Source organism: Oncorhynchus kisutch, linkage group LG14 (assembly GCF_002021735.2).
Source record: "Oncorhynchus kisutch isolate 150728-3 linkage group LG14, Okis_V2, whole genome shotgun sequence".
Classification (NCBI taxonomy): Eukaryota; Metazoa; Chordata; class Actinopteri; order Salmoniformes; family Salmonidae; genus Oncorhynchus; species Oncorhynchus kisutch.
In genome coordinates, this window is record NC_034187.2 from 20806140 (window position 1) to 20822227 (window position 16088).

General features: G+C 44.0%; 2 protein-coding genes across 3 annotated transcripts in view; both read right to left on the bottom strand.

The window, feature by feature from the left end:
• Nucleotides 1-3019: 3019 nt before the first annotated feature.
• gpr68 (G protein-coupled receptor 68) lies at nt 3020-12338 on the bottom strand. Its single transcript, XM_020501768.2, has 2 exons — nt 12057-12338; nt 3020-4951 (listed from the first exon to the last, which is right to left on the bottom strand). The coding sequence occupies exon 2, from the start codon at nt 4840-4842 to the stop codon at nt 3769-3771; it is 1074 nt and encodes a 357-aa protein (XP_020357357.1). The 5' UTR covers nt 4843-4951; nt 12057-12338; the 3' UTR covers nt 3020-3768.
• A 1073-nt stretch (nt 12339-13411) lies between these two features.
• The window catches only part of LOC109904194 (protein Daple), a 106738-nt gene continuing 104061 nt past the window's right edge, over nt 13412-16088 (bottom strand). For both annotated transcript variants that reach the window (XM_020501397.2, XM_020501395.2), the window contains one exon: nt 13412-15631. In XM_020501397.2, coding sequence (XP_020356986.1) covers nt 14654-15631 — 978 coding nt within the window. In that variant the 3' untranslated portion in view covers nt 13412-14653. The remainder of the gene's footprint in view (nt 15632-16088) is intronic.

A 16088-nucleotide genomic window follows, 5' to 3' on the forward strand; every position in this document is an offset into this window, starting at 1 on the left:
CCACTGTTGATAGTCATTATTGTGCCTGTCAGAAATCAAGTTTTCAAGATATAGAACTTTTAAATGATGCATAACTTTTCATACCGGCGGTATTTCTGCCTGCTTGAACGGCAATAGTTCAGATACTCAATAGAACATCACTCAGAGATGCATAAAAACAACATAACATTCAAAACGCTTAACCAATGTATGCATTTATGTGAGCTCCGCTCCACAAGTATTGGGACAGTGACACATTTGTTTGTTGTTCTGGCTCTGTACTCCAGGACTTTGGATTTGAGAGGATACAATGACTGAAGGTTAAAGAGCAGACTGTCAGCTTTAATTTGAAGGCATTTTCTTCAATTTTTTTCAGGTGAACTGTTTAGAAATTACAGCACCTTTTATACATAGTAGCCACATTTCAGACGACAAATTCACTCATATCTGTAATAAAGTAGTAAAAAGTGATGTATTTGGTCCAATATTCATAGCACATCTTTACTAGGTTAAGATTGTAACTGTATAAACTTATTTGATGCATTTGCTGTTTGTTTTGAATGTGTTTCAGATTATTTTGTGCCCAATAGAAATGAATGGTGAATAATCTGTCCTTTTGGAGTCCCTTTTATTGTAAGAATAGAATAGGATTCTTAACACTTAACATTAATGTGGATGCAACCATGATTACAGATAAACCTGAATGAATAATGAATAGAGAGAAAGTTAGAGGCATAAATATACCCCCACGACATGCTAACCTCTCACCATTACAATAACTAGGAATAGATATAGTCCTTGATTCACGCCAGACCTGTCTGCCCTTGACCAGCACAAAAACTTCCTGTGGCGTTCTGCATTAGCATCGAATAGCCCCCGTGATATGCAACTTTTCAGGGAAGTTAGGAACCAATATACACAGGCAGTTAGAAAAGCTAAGGCTAGCTTTTTCAAACAGAAATTTGCATCCTGTAGTACTAACTCAAAAAAGTTCTGGGACACTGTAAAGTCCATGGAGAATAAGAGCACCTCCTCCCAGCTGCCCACTGCTCTGAGGCTAGGAAACACTGTCACCACCGATAAATCCACTATAATTGAGAATTTCAATAAGCATTTCGCTACGGCTGGCCATGCTTTCCACATGGCTACCCCTACCCCGGTCAACTGCGTGGCACCCTCCACAGCAACCCGCCAAAGCCCCCACCATTTCTCCTTTACCCAAATCCAGATAGCCGATGTTCTGAAAGAGCTGCAAAAATCTGGACCCCTACAAATCAGCCGGGCTAGACAATCTGGACCCTCTCTTTCTAAAAGTATCTGCCAAAATTGTTGCCACCCCTATTGCTAGCTTGTTCAACCGCTCTTTCGGAACGTCTGAGATTCCCAAAGATTGGAAAGCTGCCGCGGTCATCCCCCTCTTCAAAGGGGGTGACACTCTAGACCCAGACTGTTATATACCTATATCCATCCTACCCTGTCTTTTTAAGGTCTTCGAAAGCCAAGTTAACAAACAGATCACTGACCATTTCGAATCCCACCATACCTTCTCCGCTATGCAATCTGGTTTCAGAGCTGGTCATGGGTGCACCTGAGCCACGCTCAATGTTCTAAACGACATCATAACCACCATCGATAAGAGACATTACTGTGCAGCCGTATTCATCGACCTGGCCAAGGCTTTCGACTCTGTTAATCACAACATTCTTATTGGCAGCCTTGGTTTCTCAAATGATTGCCTCGTCTGGTTTACCAACTACTTCTCTGATAGAGTTCAGTGTGTCAAATCGGAGGGCCTGTTGTCTGGCCCTCTGACCGTCTCTATGGGTGTGCCACAGGGTTCAATTCTCGGGCCGACTCTCTTTTCTGTATACATCAATGATGTTGCTCTTGCTGCTGGTGATTCTCTGATCCACCTCTACGCAGACGACACCATTCTGTATACTTCTGGCCCCTCCTTGGACACTGTTAACTAATCTCCAGACGAACTTCAATGCCATACAACTCTCCTTCCGTGGCCTCCAACTGCTCTTAAAGGCATGCTTTTCAACCGGTCGCTGCATCACTACTCTGGACGGCTCTGACTTAGAATACGTGGACAACTACAAATACCTGGGTGTCTGGTTAGACTGTAAACTCTCCTTCCAGACTCACATTAAGCATCTCCAATCCAAAATTAAATCTAGAATCGGCTTCCTATATATACAAGGCATCCTTCACTCATGCTGCCAAACATACCCTCGTAAAACTGACCATCCTACCGATCCTCGACTTCGGTGATGTCATCTATAAAATAGCCTCCAACACTCTACTCAACAAACTGGATGCAGTCTATCACAGTGCCATCCGTTTTGTCACCAAATCCTCATACACTACCCACCATTGCGACCTGTACGCTCTCGTTGGTTGGCCCTCGCTTCATACTCGTCGCCAAACCCACTGGCTACAGGTTATCTACAAGTCTCTGCTAGGTAAAGCCCCGCCTTATCTCAGCTCACTGGTCACCATAGCAGCACCCACTCGTAGCAAGCGCTTCAGCAGGTATATCTCACTGGTCACCCCCAAAGCCAATTCCTCCTTTGGTCATCTTTCCTTCCAGTTCTCTGCTGCCCATGACTGGAACGAATTGCAAAAATCTCTGAAGCTGGAGACTCACATCTCTCTCACTAGCTTTAAGCACCAGCTGTCAGAGCAGTTTACAGATCACTGCACCTGTACTTAGCCTATCTGTAAACAGCCCATCTATCTACCTACCTACCTCATCCTCATACTGGTATTTATTTATTTTTCTCCTTTGCACCCCAGTATCTCTACCTGCACATTCATCTTCTTCCGATCTACCATTCCAGTGTTTAATTGCTATATTGTAATTACTTCGCCACCATGGCCTATTTATTTCCTTATCTTACCTCATTTGCACTCACTGTATATAGACTTTTTGTTTTCTTTTGTTCTACTGTATTATTGACTGTATGTTTTGTTTATTCCATGTATAACTCTGTGTTGTTGTATGTGTCGAATTGCTACGCTTTATCCAGGTCGCAGTTGCAATTGAGAACTTGTTCTCAACTAGCCTACCTGGTTAAATAAAGGTGAAATAAAATAAATAAAAATAAACTGGGGAGGTTATCATTTTTGGTGGGGTATGACATAAAATCCAAAGTGCTGAATTATAGAAATTGTCACTGCCCCAATACATTTGGAGCTCACTGTTTGTATGTATTTTTGTTTATGCTCTACACACAGTGTCATTTATGAGTCTGAGCTAAGTTGAGGAATCCTTTACATACCCCTGAAATGGGAGCGATTCACAGATATTGAGCAGCAAGAATCTAACCCAAGAATCGTAGAGGACCTACGATAGAGATATATTAGGTCACGTGTTGATATGTCTGATCTGTGCTGATAGGTATGAAGTCAGTCACTCCTGAAATCACCGTCTGGGATTTGAAACCCTGAGAATTAATATTAAATAATGTGATGAGAGATAGAAACAAAATGTTACAGGAAGACATTTGCTAGCCTATATAGAGTTAGTTTTGAGTTCAAAACTATCTCAAAAGAAAGCATTGTAAAAATTAAAAACAAAAAACATTACCTTAAAACACTCTTGTAGCACTGCTATAACACTTTTTTAAATGACATTTTATTGCAGAATGTTCCATGCCACTGTCAGTATCTTTTCCACCATCCCTCTTATCCAAATCTGGTTCCAGCTCCTAGACTACTATTCAAGCATCTTTAGGTCTTTCCAAAGAACTTTATAAAATCCATGTATTATTTATATTACTGCTAGATCATCTGGTTCTGTGTCAGCGGTGTGATGGTTGTTGTCCCCTTCTCGTTGGAGGTGGCCACCTCGTTGGAGTCTGTCCCCGTGGTGGTGGCGGTAACAGGGCTATGCTGTCCCCTGTGGCAGCTGCAGCAGAGGGCCTGGGTACAGGCCTCCTGGGCCTGCTGGATCCCCTGCTGGGCGCTCTCACTGACGAAGCAGTACAGCGCCGGGTCAGCCACACAGTTGAAGCTGGTGAGCAGCAGGGAGAAGTGATAGTAGTTGAAGATACTGATGATGAAGGGGCAGTCCCTCTCAAAGACTGTACGCAGCAGCAGGAACACGTGGTACGGAGAGAAACATACCAGGAATATGACAATGGTGCTGGTCACCAGGTTCTTGATGCGGGTCTTCTGGGCGCTCTGAGTGCCAGTGCTCTTCCTGACTGCCCGTAGGACTCTGAAATACGACACGGAAAGGATGCCCAGGGGGAACAGGAAACCAACGGAGAAACGGTAGTAGTTAATTGGATACTCCCATGGTTGCATGGGGTAGTGCTCAAAGCAAACCGATTGGTTGGTGCGGTCAGTGCTTAGTTCCTTGTGTCTAAAAAAGACCACGCCCACGGCAATCTCTTTCAGCCAGATGAACGCGCTGGCCAATGTAGCTGCCCGCATGCTCCGGAATGCTGTGAAGTGGAACGGGTACACCACGGCCAGGTAACGGTCTATAGAGATACAACATAAGAACCCTATACTAATATAGATGTTTTCATAGAGCAGGAAGCCACACAGTTGGCACAGCCACTCCGTTTGGCTCCAGTCATCTCCCTGGAAGATGTACTGCAGCCAGAGAGGCAACGAGGCCAGGTAGAGGAGGTCCGACATGGTCAGGTTGAGCAGGTAGACCCCCAGCTCGTTCTTGGCTCTCAGCTGCAGCCAGGCGTGGTAGAGGGAGAAGGCATTGGTGGGCACGCCGATCAGAAGGACCAGGATGTAGGCTCCAGAGAACAGGTATTGGTGGATCTCATGGCTGATGGTGCAGTTAATGTAGTCCGACTCAACCTTAAACATGTTCATCGTCATGCCAGACATGGCCCAAATGCCATGTTCCTTTCTGTTAGTAGTAGCACCCACACACTACCAGGCTGTGAGACCCATGGTTAGGTTGACTCAACACAAAGGCCATGTCTCCAACTCAGCTCTGGAAGAGAAAAAAAAAATCAAGTCAATGTCCTGAAATGAAAATACATACGATAGAGTAATCTGATAGAATGATATATTTAGACATGGACTAAGAACAAGGCTTCACCAGCAGACTGTGACAATCTTAACTCAACTGGAAATAGCAATGGCCACTCACATCTTGAAATAACATACCAGTATGTTACAGTTGCAACTATTGGCAAGTTTTACTCATAAGTGTCATCTTTACTTTATTATAAAAGTGTGCAAAAAAACATTGGCAGTAGACACATACTACTCTCACTGCAGTATTCAGACAGGAAATCTATTTGTGTTTGGAATCAGGGTGAAGTTACTACTTCATGTGCATCAAATGGCATACCGCCCCAACAGATCCCCAGATGACCCAATCTCTACTGCACTCCACACTGCCCTTTCCCACCTGGACAAAAGGAACACCTATGTGAGAATGCTATTCATTGACCACAGCTCAGTGTTCAACACCATAGTGCCCATGAGGCTCATCACGAAGCTAAGGACCCTGGGACTAAACACCTCCCTCTGCAACTGAATCCTGGACTTCCTGACGGGCCGCCCCCAGGTGGTAAGTGTAGGCAACAACACATCTGCCACGCTGATCCTCAACACTAGGGCCCCTCGGGTGTGTACTTAGTCCCCTCCTGTACTCCCTGTTCACCCACGACTGAGTGGCCAAACATGACCCCAACACCATCACCATTAAGTTTGCTACAACAGTGGTAGGCCTGATCCCCGACAACGATGAGACGGCCTATAGGGAGGTCAGAGAACTGGCAGTGTGGTGCCAGGACAACAACCTCTCCCTCAATGTGAGCAAGACTAAGTAGCTGATCATGGACTACAGGTAAAGGCAGGCCCGAACACGCCCCCATTAACATCAACGGGGCTGTAGTGGAGCAGGTTGAGAGTTTCAAGTTCCTTGGTGTCCACATCACCAACTATCTATCATGGTCCAAACACACCAAGACTGTCGTGAAGAGGGCACAACAAAACCTTTTCCCCCTCAGGAGACTGAAAAGATTTGGCATGGGTCCCCAGATCTTCAAAAAGTTCTACAGCTGCACCATCGAGAGCATCCTGACCGGTTGCATCGCCGCCTGCTATGGCAACTGCTCTGTATCTGACTAAGGCTCTAGAGAGGGTAGTGTGTACAGCCCAGTACATCACTCGGGCCAAGCTTCCTGCCATCCAGGACCTATAAAATAGGCGGTGTCAGAGGAAAGCCCATAAAATTATCAGAGACTGCAGTCACCCAAGTCATAGACTTTTTGCCAAGTCAAGGACCCAAAGGCTCCTTAACAGCTTCTACCCCTTATGGCTTATAAGACTGCTGAACAACAAATAAAATGGCCAACAAACAATTACATTGACACCCCACCTCCATTTGTTTTGTACACTGCTGCTACTCGCTGTTTATTATCTATGCATTGTCACTTCACCCCTACCTACATGTACAAATTGTCATGTAGGTCATATTGTCATATTGTCATGTTAGTGTTACTTTTTAATTTAGTTTATTTGGTAAATATTTTCTTAACTCTTCTTGAACTGCATTGAGGGCTTGTAAGTAAGCATTTCACGGTAAGGTCTACACTTGACGCATGTGACAAATAAAGTTTGAGTTGATCACCATAGCATCTCTCTTTCTGCTGTGTGTGTTTTGTGTTCCCCCCACAACTCCAGACCTCCAATTAGAGTGATTTTCCTGTGCTCCTGTGAGGGACATCGGGAGGACTGAGGAGATCAGGGAACAGTTTCCCCACTTTCTCTGACTAGGGTTATGTCCTGATTTGCCAACCATCTGAAGTGTGCACTTGCACACTTTCATGCATTAATTTAGCAATGGAGGAAACTGCCTCCTGCCAATTCTTACACAAATTCTATGCAAGTGCACACTTCAAGAGAAGGGTGGAGAATTCAGACATAGCCTAGCCCTCCACAACAGGCCTGCAGGACAGAGAAGAGATCAAGATAACATCGTCCCAGTCATGACTTCACAGCCATATGCTCTTTTGTAAAAAATAAATAATTAACCTCAATGATAAGCCTATTGAAATCAAATTAAATTATACCTGTGTAGTAACGTTGTAATTACACAAGTAACATTGTAAAATAATTCATTTCGTGACCATGATTAAAATACAGGGCATTGCTGTGTTCAGGCATGATGAATCCCACACACTAGCTCATGTGATTTCCCTAGAGCTTTTGCTGTTCTATGTGAAATTAGATCTGGATCATCACACAGGCAGACACAGCCAGGTGAGGTCTGCGCTCTACTAGCTGGCCTGGCCTACATAGGTATCGATTGGCCAGGCCTTGCTACCAGTGAGCCTGCCAACAGCCCTATGCATGTAACCATGGCAACCTAAACTGGAACTACTGAGGCTGTATATCAGAAATACAAGACAGTCAATACAGAGGGAAGACAGCACGGTGACCATGGAAACAGGACACGCAAAATAATTGATTAAACTTTTATAGCACTACTCATTACATAATCTCAAAGCACTTTAAAGCAACACAAAATACATGTTCCCAAGGTGTACTGTACTCATGCCTGGAGTAGTAACATGTGCTGCTGAAGAACAAGGAGCTCTCATCTCAAATCAACATTATGATAATCAAGAATGTAGTGATGAAATATTAAAATGCATCATTACCCTCACAGGTCCTTCCTACTTTGTGATAATATTCCATAATGAAAATATCCATCAGAGTTACTCTGCTCTTACATTTGTTCTCATAACATGTCTGAATAGGCCCATCTGCAGATGGAGATATAAGTCAACACAAAACCATAAACCATCACAACTGATACTGATGAGTGTAGGAAGGGGTGTGTTCAGTAGGCATCAAATGTTTTGAAGCAGAGTGAAAAAGGGCGGTACTAACTGCAATTATCCAATTACAAACACACGTTTGTTTTTTGATGTAAAATGTTTAATGGTCCAATAAAGAACATTAGCTACTGATTGATATTGGATTAGGATTTCAAGTATGAATATGTTAGATCAATAACAGAATACCCCCTGTCCTTTCTGCAGGACGTGGCTGAATTTATGTTATGGTCATAAAGAGAACTGTGTAGGTCAGACTATTGAAAGACTGGACAATCTGACATTTTCCCCCACAAATATTTTCTTTAAAATTAACATATGAAATATATATTTTTGACAGACTAAAGTATCAGCTATTACACCATGTAACACCACAACCTCATTCTTTACTTTTTTCATAAAATGCAACTAACTGGATTTCTCTCAACTCCGTCAGACACCAGAAAAGGCATTTCATTTTTACAATTATTGCCCAACAAGTGTTTAAAGGCCTTGTTTGTTTAATTCTAACAGATTATTTAAATACGTAATACAAATCTCCAAAATGTATTTTTGTTTTATAGCACTATTAAATGCTACAGGACATGTTTTTCTAGATTTAGAAAACAAAACATTTAAAGCAAGCATTATACCTTAGGTCTAGCACATCAAATACTTCAATAGTTTAAGCATCAGAACAGTACTTCAAATATTTTTCCTGAATATTGACCCCCCCCCCCCCCCCCCTAAAAAAATTATAATAATCTTAAAGGGGTTAGCCATCAGTGAAGGAGTTGACAATCCACTGACAGAGTTGATAAGATACTCAAAACAGACATATTTTTGCCTCTAAAAATGAAAGTTGAATACAAACATTTGTAAAATATGGAAAAGTATTCACATGAAAATCCCTTATAAACATTATCAGAACTATCAGCACTCTTAATGAGTTGATGTTAGACAAAAATCTGACAGTTGATGTCTTACAGTGTTGACAAATAAAACGTGTCTTTATTCAAATGGAATACAAAGTAGCGATTGTTTTTCCTCAGTTGCTTTATAACTCTAAAACCGAATTAAATGTGGCAGTGGAGATTCCAATATTTGTTTAAGTCTATCAAAAGTAGAGAACTTTACAGACCATGGGTTGTCTTTTTGCACTAAACTCAGCAAAAAAATAAACGTCCTCTCACTGTCAACTGCGTTTATTTTCAGCAAACTCAACATGTGTAAATATTTGTATGAACATAACTAGATTCAACAACTGAGACATAAACTGAACAAGTTCCACAGACATGTGACTAACAGAAATGGAATAATGTGTCCCTGAACAAAGGGGGGGAGCAAAATCAAAAGTAACAGTCAGTATCTGATGTGGCCACCAGCTGCATTAAGTGCTTGAGTGCATCTCCTCCTCATGGACTGCACCAGATTTGCCAGTTCTTGCTGTGAGATGTTACCCCACTCTTCCACCGAGGCACCTGCAAGTTTCCAGACATTTCTGGGGGGAATGGCCCTAGCCCTCACCCTCTGATCCAACAGGTCCCGGGCGTGCTCAATGGGATTGAGATCCGGGCTCTTCGCTGGCCATGGCAGAACATTGACATTCCTGTCTTGCAGGAAATCACGCACAGAATGAGCAGTATGGCTGGTGGCATTGTCATGCTGGAGGGTCATGTCAGGATGAGCCTACAGGAAGGGTACCACATGAGGGAGGAGGATGTCTTCCCTGTAAAGCATAGCATTGAGATTGCCTGTAATGACAACAAGCTCAGTCTGATGATGCTGTGACACACCGCCCCAGACCATAACGGACCCTCCACCTCCAAATCGATCCCGCTCCAGAGTACAGGCCTCGGTGTAACGCTCATTCCTTCGACGATAAACGCAAATCCGACCATCACCCCAGGTGAGACAAAACCGCGACTCGTCAGTGAAGAACACTTTTTGCAGGTCCTGTCTGGTCCAGCGACGGTTTTGTGCCCATAGGCGACGTTGTTGCCGGTGATGTCTGATGAGGACCTGCCTTACTACAACAGGCCTACAAGCCTTCAGTCTAGTCTCTCTCAGCCTATTGAGGAAAGTCTGAGCACTGATGGAAGGATTGTGTGTTCCTGGTGTAACTCGGCAGTTGTTGTTGCCATCCTGTATCAGCACCGCAGGTGTGATGTTCGGATGTACCGATCCTGTGCAGGTGGTGTTACACATGGTCTGCCACTGCGAGGATGATCAGCTGTCCGTCCTGTCTCCCTGTAGAGCTGTCTTAGGTGTCTCACAGTATGGACATTGCAATGTATTGCCCTGACCACATCTGCAGTCCGCATGCCTCCTTGCAGCATGCCTAAGGCACGTTCACGCAGATGAGCAGGGACCCTGGGCATCTTTCTTTGGGTGTTTTTCAGAGTCAGTAGAAAGGCCTCTTTAGTGTCCTAAGTTTTCATAACTGTGACCTTAATTGCCTACCGTCTGTAAGCTGTTAGTGTCTTAACGAACGTTCCACAGGTGCATGTTCATTAATTGTTTATGGTTCATTGAAAAAGCATGAGAAACAGTGTTTAAATACTTCACAATGAAGATCTTTGAAGTTATTTGGATTTTTACTAATTATCTTTGAAAGACAGGGTCCTGCAAAAGGGACGTTTCTTTTTTTTGCTGAGTTTATGGTATAGCTGACCCTGCTCATGTATTATTCATTGAGGATGCTAGACAAATCTAACGGAGTTGACCACATTTTGGAATAAATATTCTTTGAATTCAGATAGGGCTATTGCAAGAAACTACATAAGATCCTTTTTCACTTAATATCCATTTGGAGAGTTTGAAATTGGGATCCTTTGCTCCGGTCAATGTCATTTCCAGTCATAGAGCCGACATGGAATTTAATAAGTATTTAGAAAATTCACAGAACAAATATTTTTCCTGATAACATGTTGGTAAATGTAAATTTTAATCTCAAATAATGCTACAAAATCTATAATAAAGGTTTCCCTGCCAGACAAGCAAGAACCACCCAGGTACATATCCTAACTTTCTCCACCAGTGCCGGTGTTGTGCCGAAAAGCTCCCCCTTCCAGAATTCTCCTCCCCTTCGCGTGAACGCGCACACACTCAATTCTTCATTGCTGCGACTTGCTTGAAGGGGGGACTAATGCGAAGGGAGGGGGGATTCTGGCAGGGGGGAGCTTTTCGGGACAATAAAGACTGCAGACCACAATCATTACAGCACAATTAGCAGGAATCAGACCTTGGAGGTAATGTCTAACTGAAAAGCACTCCTGTGCTGTGAGTCAGCCATGAGTATAGAGATCCAATTCATGTCGGTTTAATTTCAGCAGTATCTAATCGGCTTTCCAAAGAGCCACTTGCTTGAGGCAAGTGTGTTTGTGTTTGTGTGTGTGTGTGTGTGTGTGTGTGTGTGAGTGACTAAATCCGAACCAGTTCATAGCTCAATGCCAGTCAACCTATTCAGTCATAGACCAATCATTCATAGACCAATGCACCGGAGACGAAGACTGGCACCCTGAGGGCATTACTTGGCCCATTTAGAAAAACTTCAAGTCACTGGGGGGACCACAAAAAGAATGCATTGGCACATTGACTTGTCCTCTTACGTTTGACTTCCTACTTCTTGTCCTAAACGCCCATAGAATAATTATTCCACCATACTCACTTGCAGAGGTATTGGACAATGACAACTTGGACAGTGTAATATTTTAAAAGCTAGAAAAATGGATATTACCCACTTAACAATATAGACAAACCTTTCCAAACCTTGCACCTGTTATCGCATTGGTCTCCAAGCTGAAATCTGTCCACAATATATATACTCTGGCTAAATACTGTCCACAACACAGCATTCTGTTTTTTTCTTTTTTCAGTATAGCCTACATGATGTTTAATAAGATAGTTGCATTAGAATAAGCTAAAATTGTATTCTATAATATACACAATTCAGGCTACTTCCCTCAGACAAACACTGGAAGGCCTATTGTATAATTGCAATAGCACAGCATTTAGTAATTATTTGCAAAGATGGTCATTTGAAACATTAGTTTTAAAAACCAATTAGAGCTACCAAGGCTTATATATATATATATATATATATATATATAGAGAGAGAGAGAGAGAGAGAGAGAGAGGCTATTTTTTTATACATAGAATGAGTCTGTGGGACAATGGACAAGGTTTAGAATATATAGTTGACTAAATAAAGCACGTGTTTGCATTATTATAAAGATAGGATAAATCAAATAAAAATACGTTTACCTTATCTGCTCCTCTTGTAAAAGGCTGGGTGCGCGCTGTCTGATGGTGAGTCCATAGGTTTCTCCGTAGCAACTCCGTCAGTGCTCTGAAGAAAGAATCGCTATTTTTTTACTAACACGAAAGTAACGCTGCTGTACCACACAAGTGTGCCACTGAGGAACGTGAGGCAGGTGGTCCCAATGTGTTTCCCTCAGCGCCACAGAACAGTTTCCCGATAAATGTGTGGGAGGTGAGTAAAATATATATCAAAAGCACACTTTCATGATAAGAATGCTCGTTGCTCCACTGCAGGACATCTTGAACTGCATCTGTCACTCATCGCGTGAGTGAATTCCCTGTCCTCCTCCTTCCAGTAAACTACACTCCTACTGTCTCTATTCATGCGATAAATGCTGGGACTGACACTCTAATAATATTTTAGCAGTTGCATTGGTGTGGGTAATGCCATCACGTATTACCCTGACTATTGTCACACAGTAACATAAATTGGCCTACAAAGACAGCCAGGAGAAACTACATTTTACAAAACTTTATTGAAAAAGGTTTCAATTGTTTTTGGACAAAAAAGGTCTATGCATCTTCATTAACCTATGAAAACAAATCACAAACATCTGCAATATTTAAATTTCAGTATCTTTGCACGTTTGTAGGTCTGTCATAACTAGTCATTTTTTAGTAGTGTTTGGTCACGATTATCAAACTCCAATCTCTAACCTACTGTACAGTATACACAGAACCGACGTACCAGTCGGACAAAACACATGGTGATGGAACAGGTATTGTGCATAGAAAAGAGAGGCAAGAAAGGAGGATACCTAGTCAGTTCCACAACTGAATGGATTCACCCGAAATGTGTCTTCCACATTTAACTCTGAATCAGAGAGGTGCCATCCATGTCATCAGCGCCCGAGGAGCAGTTGTTGTTGTTAGTTAACTGCCTTGCTCAAGGGCAGAACGGTAGATTTGTCCACCTTGCCGGCTCGGGGATTCAAACCAGCAACCTTCCAGTTACTGGCTCAACGCTCTTAACTGCTAGGCTACCTGACTAGGCCTGTGTGTGATCCACAGCAAACAGATGATATTCCTCTTGGGAATGCCAATCATGCCAACCTTTGATCAATCTGTTTGGTATCTGAATAGAACAAGTTGAAGGAAGATTTGAGTGACAAATATTTTCATGCTCTATCTACTACATAATGTTTACATATCTTACAGTATATACAGTTGAAGTCGGAATTTTACATACACAGCCAAATACATTTCAACTCAAAAATTAAAAAGTAAAAATTCCCTGTCTTAGGTCAGTTAGGATCACCACTTTATTTTAAGAATGTGAAATATTAGAATAATAGTAGTGATTTATTTCAGCTTTATTTCTTTCATCACATTCCCAGTGGGTCAGAAGTTTACATACACTCAATTAGCATTTGGTAGCATTGCCTTTAAATTGTTTTGGGTCAAACATTTGGGGTAGCCTTCCACAAGCTTCCCACAATAAGTTGGGTGAATCGTGGCCCATTCCTCCTGACAGAGCTGGTGTAACTGAGTCATGTTTGTAGGCCTCCTTGCTCGCCCACGCCTTTTCTATTTTGCCCAAACATTTTCTATGGGATTCTCCACCTCTGGAGAACATTTCACATATCATTTTTTAATTCTTCAACCTGAACAATGTCTCTGAAACTCTCATTTATCTTTCTTAATTTCTCTCTGTCCATCATCACCATTATGTCAATCATCTCCAAATCTCTGTCTTTCTTCATCTTAAACTCACTCAATCCTTTCCTCCAGAAATGGTCCCCTCTTGCTACAAAAAGCCCTGATTTGTCTCTCTTCATGAGTTGGTCAGTCTGGTGTTCCCTCCCTCTATGGTATATCTGCCTGTTTCGGTCCTGCCTCGCGTACACAAAAACAGATATGGGATGAATTACATGCTCCCCACAAGCCAGTTTCACTTTGAGATGAGATATACGCAAAAGCCCATAGTTTGGGTCACCCACAGACGCAACAGAAAACAGCATGTTCCAGTAATGTGTCACTGAGGCTGTGTTGAGATAAACAATCTGTCCTCAAGCTCCTAAAGATGGAGGACAGACTTTACCATGCAATTACTCTGGGAGTGGTCTTTCCCCAAAATGTTAGTTTTTCAGATTCAGAATAGAACTCATTGGACAGGGCCAGACCCAGTGTGCTGTGCATACAGTGCACATAGAGCAACCAATGTTGTCCAATAGCAACGAATGTATTTTTCTTTTCTTTTTTTCTCTCTAGTGCTTTTGCTTTCCTCAAAGCATTCCTGTACATGTTAATGTAACTGCGGCACTGGCGGTCCCAAGTACCATGCCCACGTGTTGGTCATGCAAATCAAATCAACCATATGTTGCCAGCTGGGTACAGCGCCTTGTGGTGTGTCTCTTTGGGGTAGAATTTCCTTTATGAAGCGTTAAAAGCAGCTAGGAAGTTTCAAATGGTCAGAAACAGAAAGGACGTGGTCCAGTACAGTGAGGACCAGCCTAGCTGTGCCAGAACAGTCATCCTGTGGTTTAGCAGGAAGAAAAGTTTTTGTACAGTACTGAGGCCTGCCACTACAATAACGGCTCCTAGACACAGCCGTACTCATACCATACAGTCTGAGGGTCATTGTTGGGGTCTGGGGAGGCAGAGGTGCTCATGGGGTGCTCCTCTGTGCTGCAGCTCAGCCCCCCTCCTCCTCCCCCCACCTCTGGTTTCTTCAGCAGCGGGCAGTCAGCCTGGAGCCTCGCATCCCCCTCCTGTGGTTCCTCCAGCGTCAGAGCCGGCGCTGCCCTCAACATGGCAACTTCCCCACAGTGGTTCTTCTGGTGGGTGGGCTGTTCTTGTGGCTGCAGTCCGGAGCTGGGGCTGTTGTTCCTGGGGGTGGAGCCTGGTGTTGTTCTCCCTGCGTAGCACTTGGGCTGCAGGGACAGGGAGGAGGAGTGGTGCTGGGGAGGGGCCAGGTTGAGAGGTTCCTCTTTGGGTGGAGCCAGAGACAGTCTGCGGGGGTCGATGTCCAAGGGTCCTGCTAACCTGGCAGACTGGGGGCGCTCCCTGGCCGTGGCTCCAGCCCCAGGCCTCCTGACCACCCCATCCCCACCACCTCGGCTGGGCGAGCCTCCTGCCTCCATGTCTGGCCGGTAGCTACCTGGACCATTGGAGCGCAGCAGGTCAGCAGAGGCCAGGCTGAAGGTCCGAGACAAACTGCTGCTGCCCAGACCTCCTCCATAGGGTGCAAAGGGTCCCAGGGGTAAAGGCCACCCCCCTGTCCCTAACCCGTTGCTGGTCTGGTTGGGTAGGGTCTGTGACTGGGACTGGGGCATGGAGGTGGATCCCTCTTGTAGCAGGACACTGGGCTTGACACACTGGTCTGGTTTGTAGGTCCTGCCTGGCCCCTCACCAGCCCGGTGGAGGTCTGTGTCTCTCTTCACAGTGGGCGTAACATAGCTGGTGGGGGTCTTGGCTCCATCTCTCAGAGGAGAGGGCCGACAAAGGGTGGATCTCTCTCTCTGTTCTAATGGGTTGAAGTAGTCCGCCACCAGATCTTCCCGACTGCCTGACAGCACCTGAGGGGAGGGAGAAGGGAGACAGAAACAGTACGTAGACAGGTTCACCAAGGAAATAAACCCTCATCACCCAGGGAGGGAGTCCATCCACAGCTATAACTCTCCATGCTCAAATCCTGGATTACTGTACAGACAACATCAGACTGACCCCATCAGTGTTTGTTTAGATGGTGTCCGTTAAACAGCATTAAAGATTCCCCGGCTCACTGCTCGCAGGGATAACAGCCAATTAGACGATAAGAAAACTAATTTAAGAAATCCTTTTATAAACAAGGTGAAGTATTGATTTGGTCTCACCTACCTGCACCATTAAGAATACAGGGACTGAGGGGCCTCCTGGGTGGCGCAGTGGTCTAAGGCACTGCATCGCAGTGCTAGCTGTGCCACCAGAGATTCTGGGTTCGAGAGATTCTGGGCTCATGGGGCGACGCACAATTGGCCCAGCGTCGTCTGGGGT

What these genes read in the sequence shown, in the direction of transcription:
- gpr68 (XM_020501768.2), bottom strand. Translation starts at nt 4,842, where the DNA reads ATGTCTGGCATGACGATGAACATGTTTAAGGTTGAGTCGGACTACATT.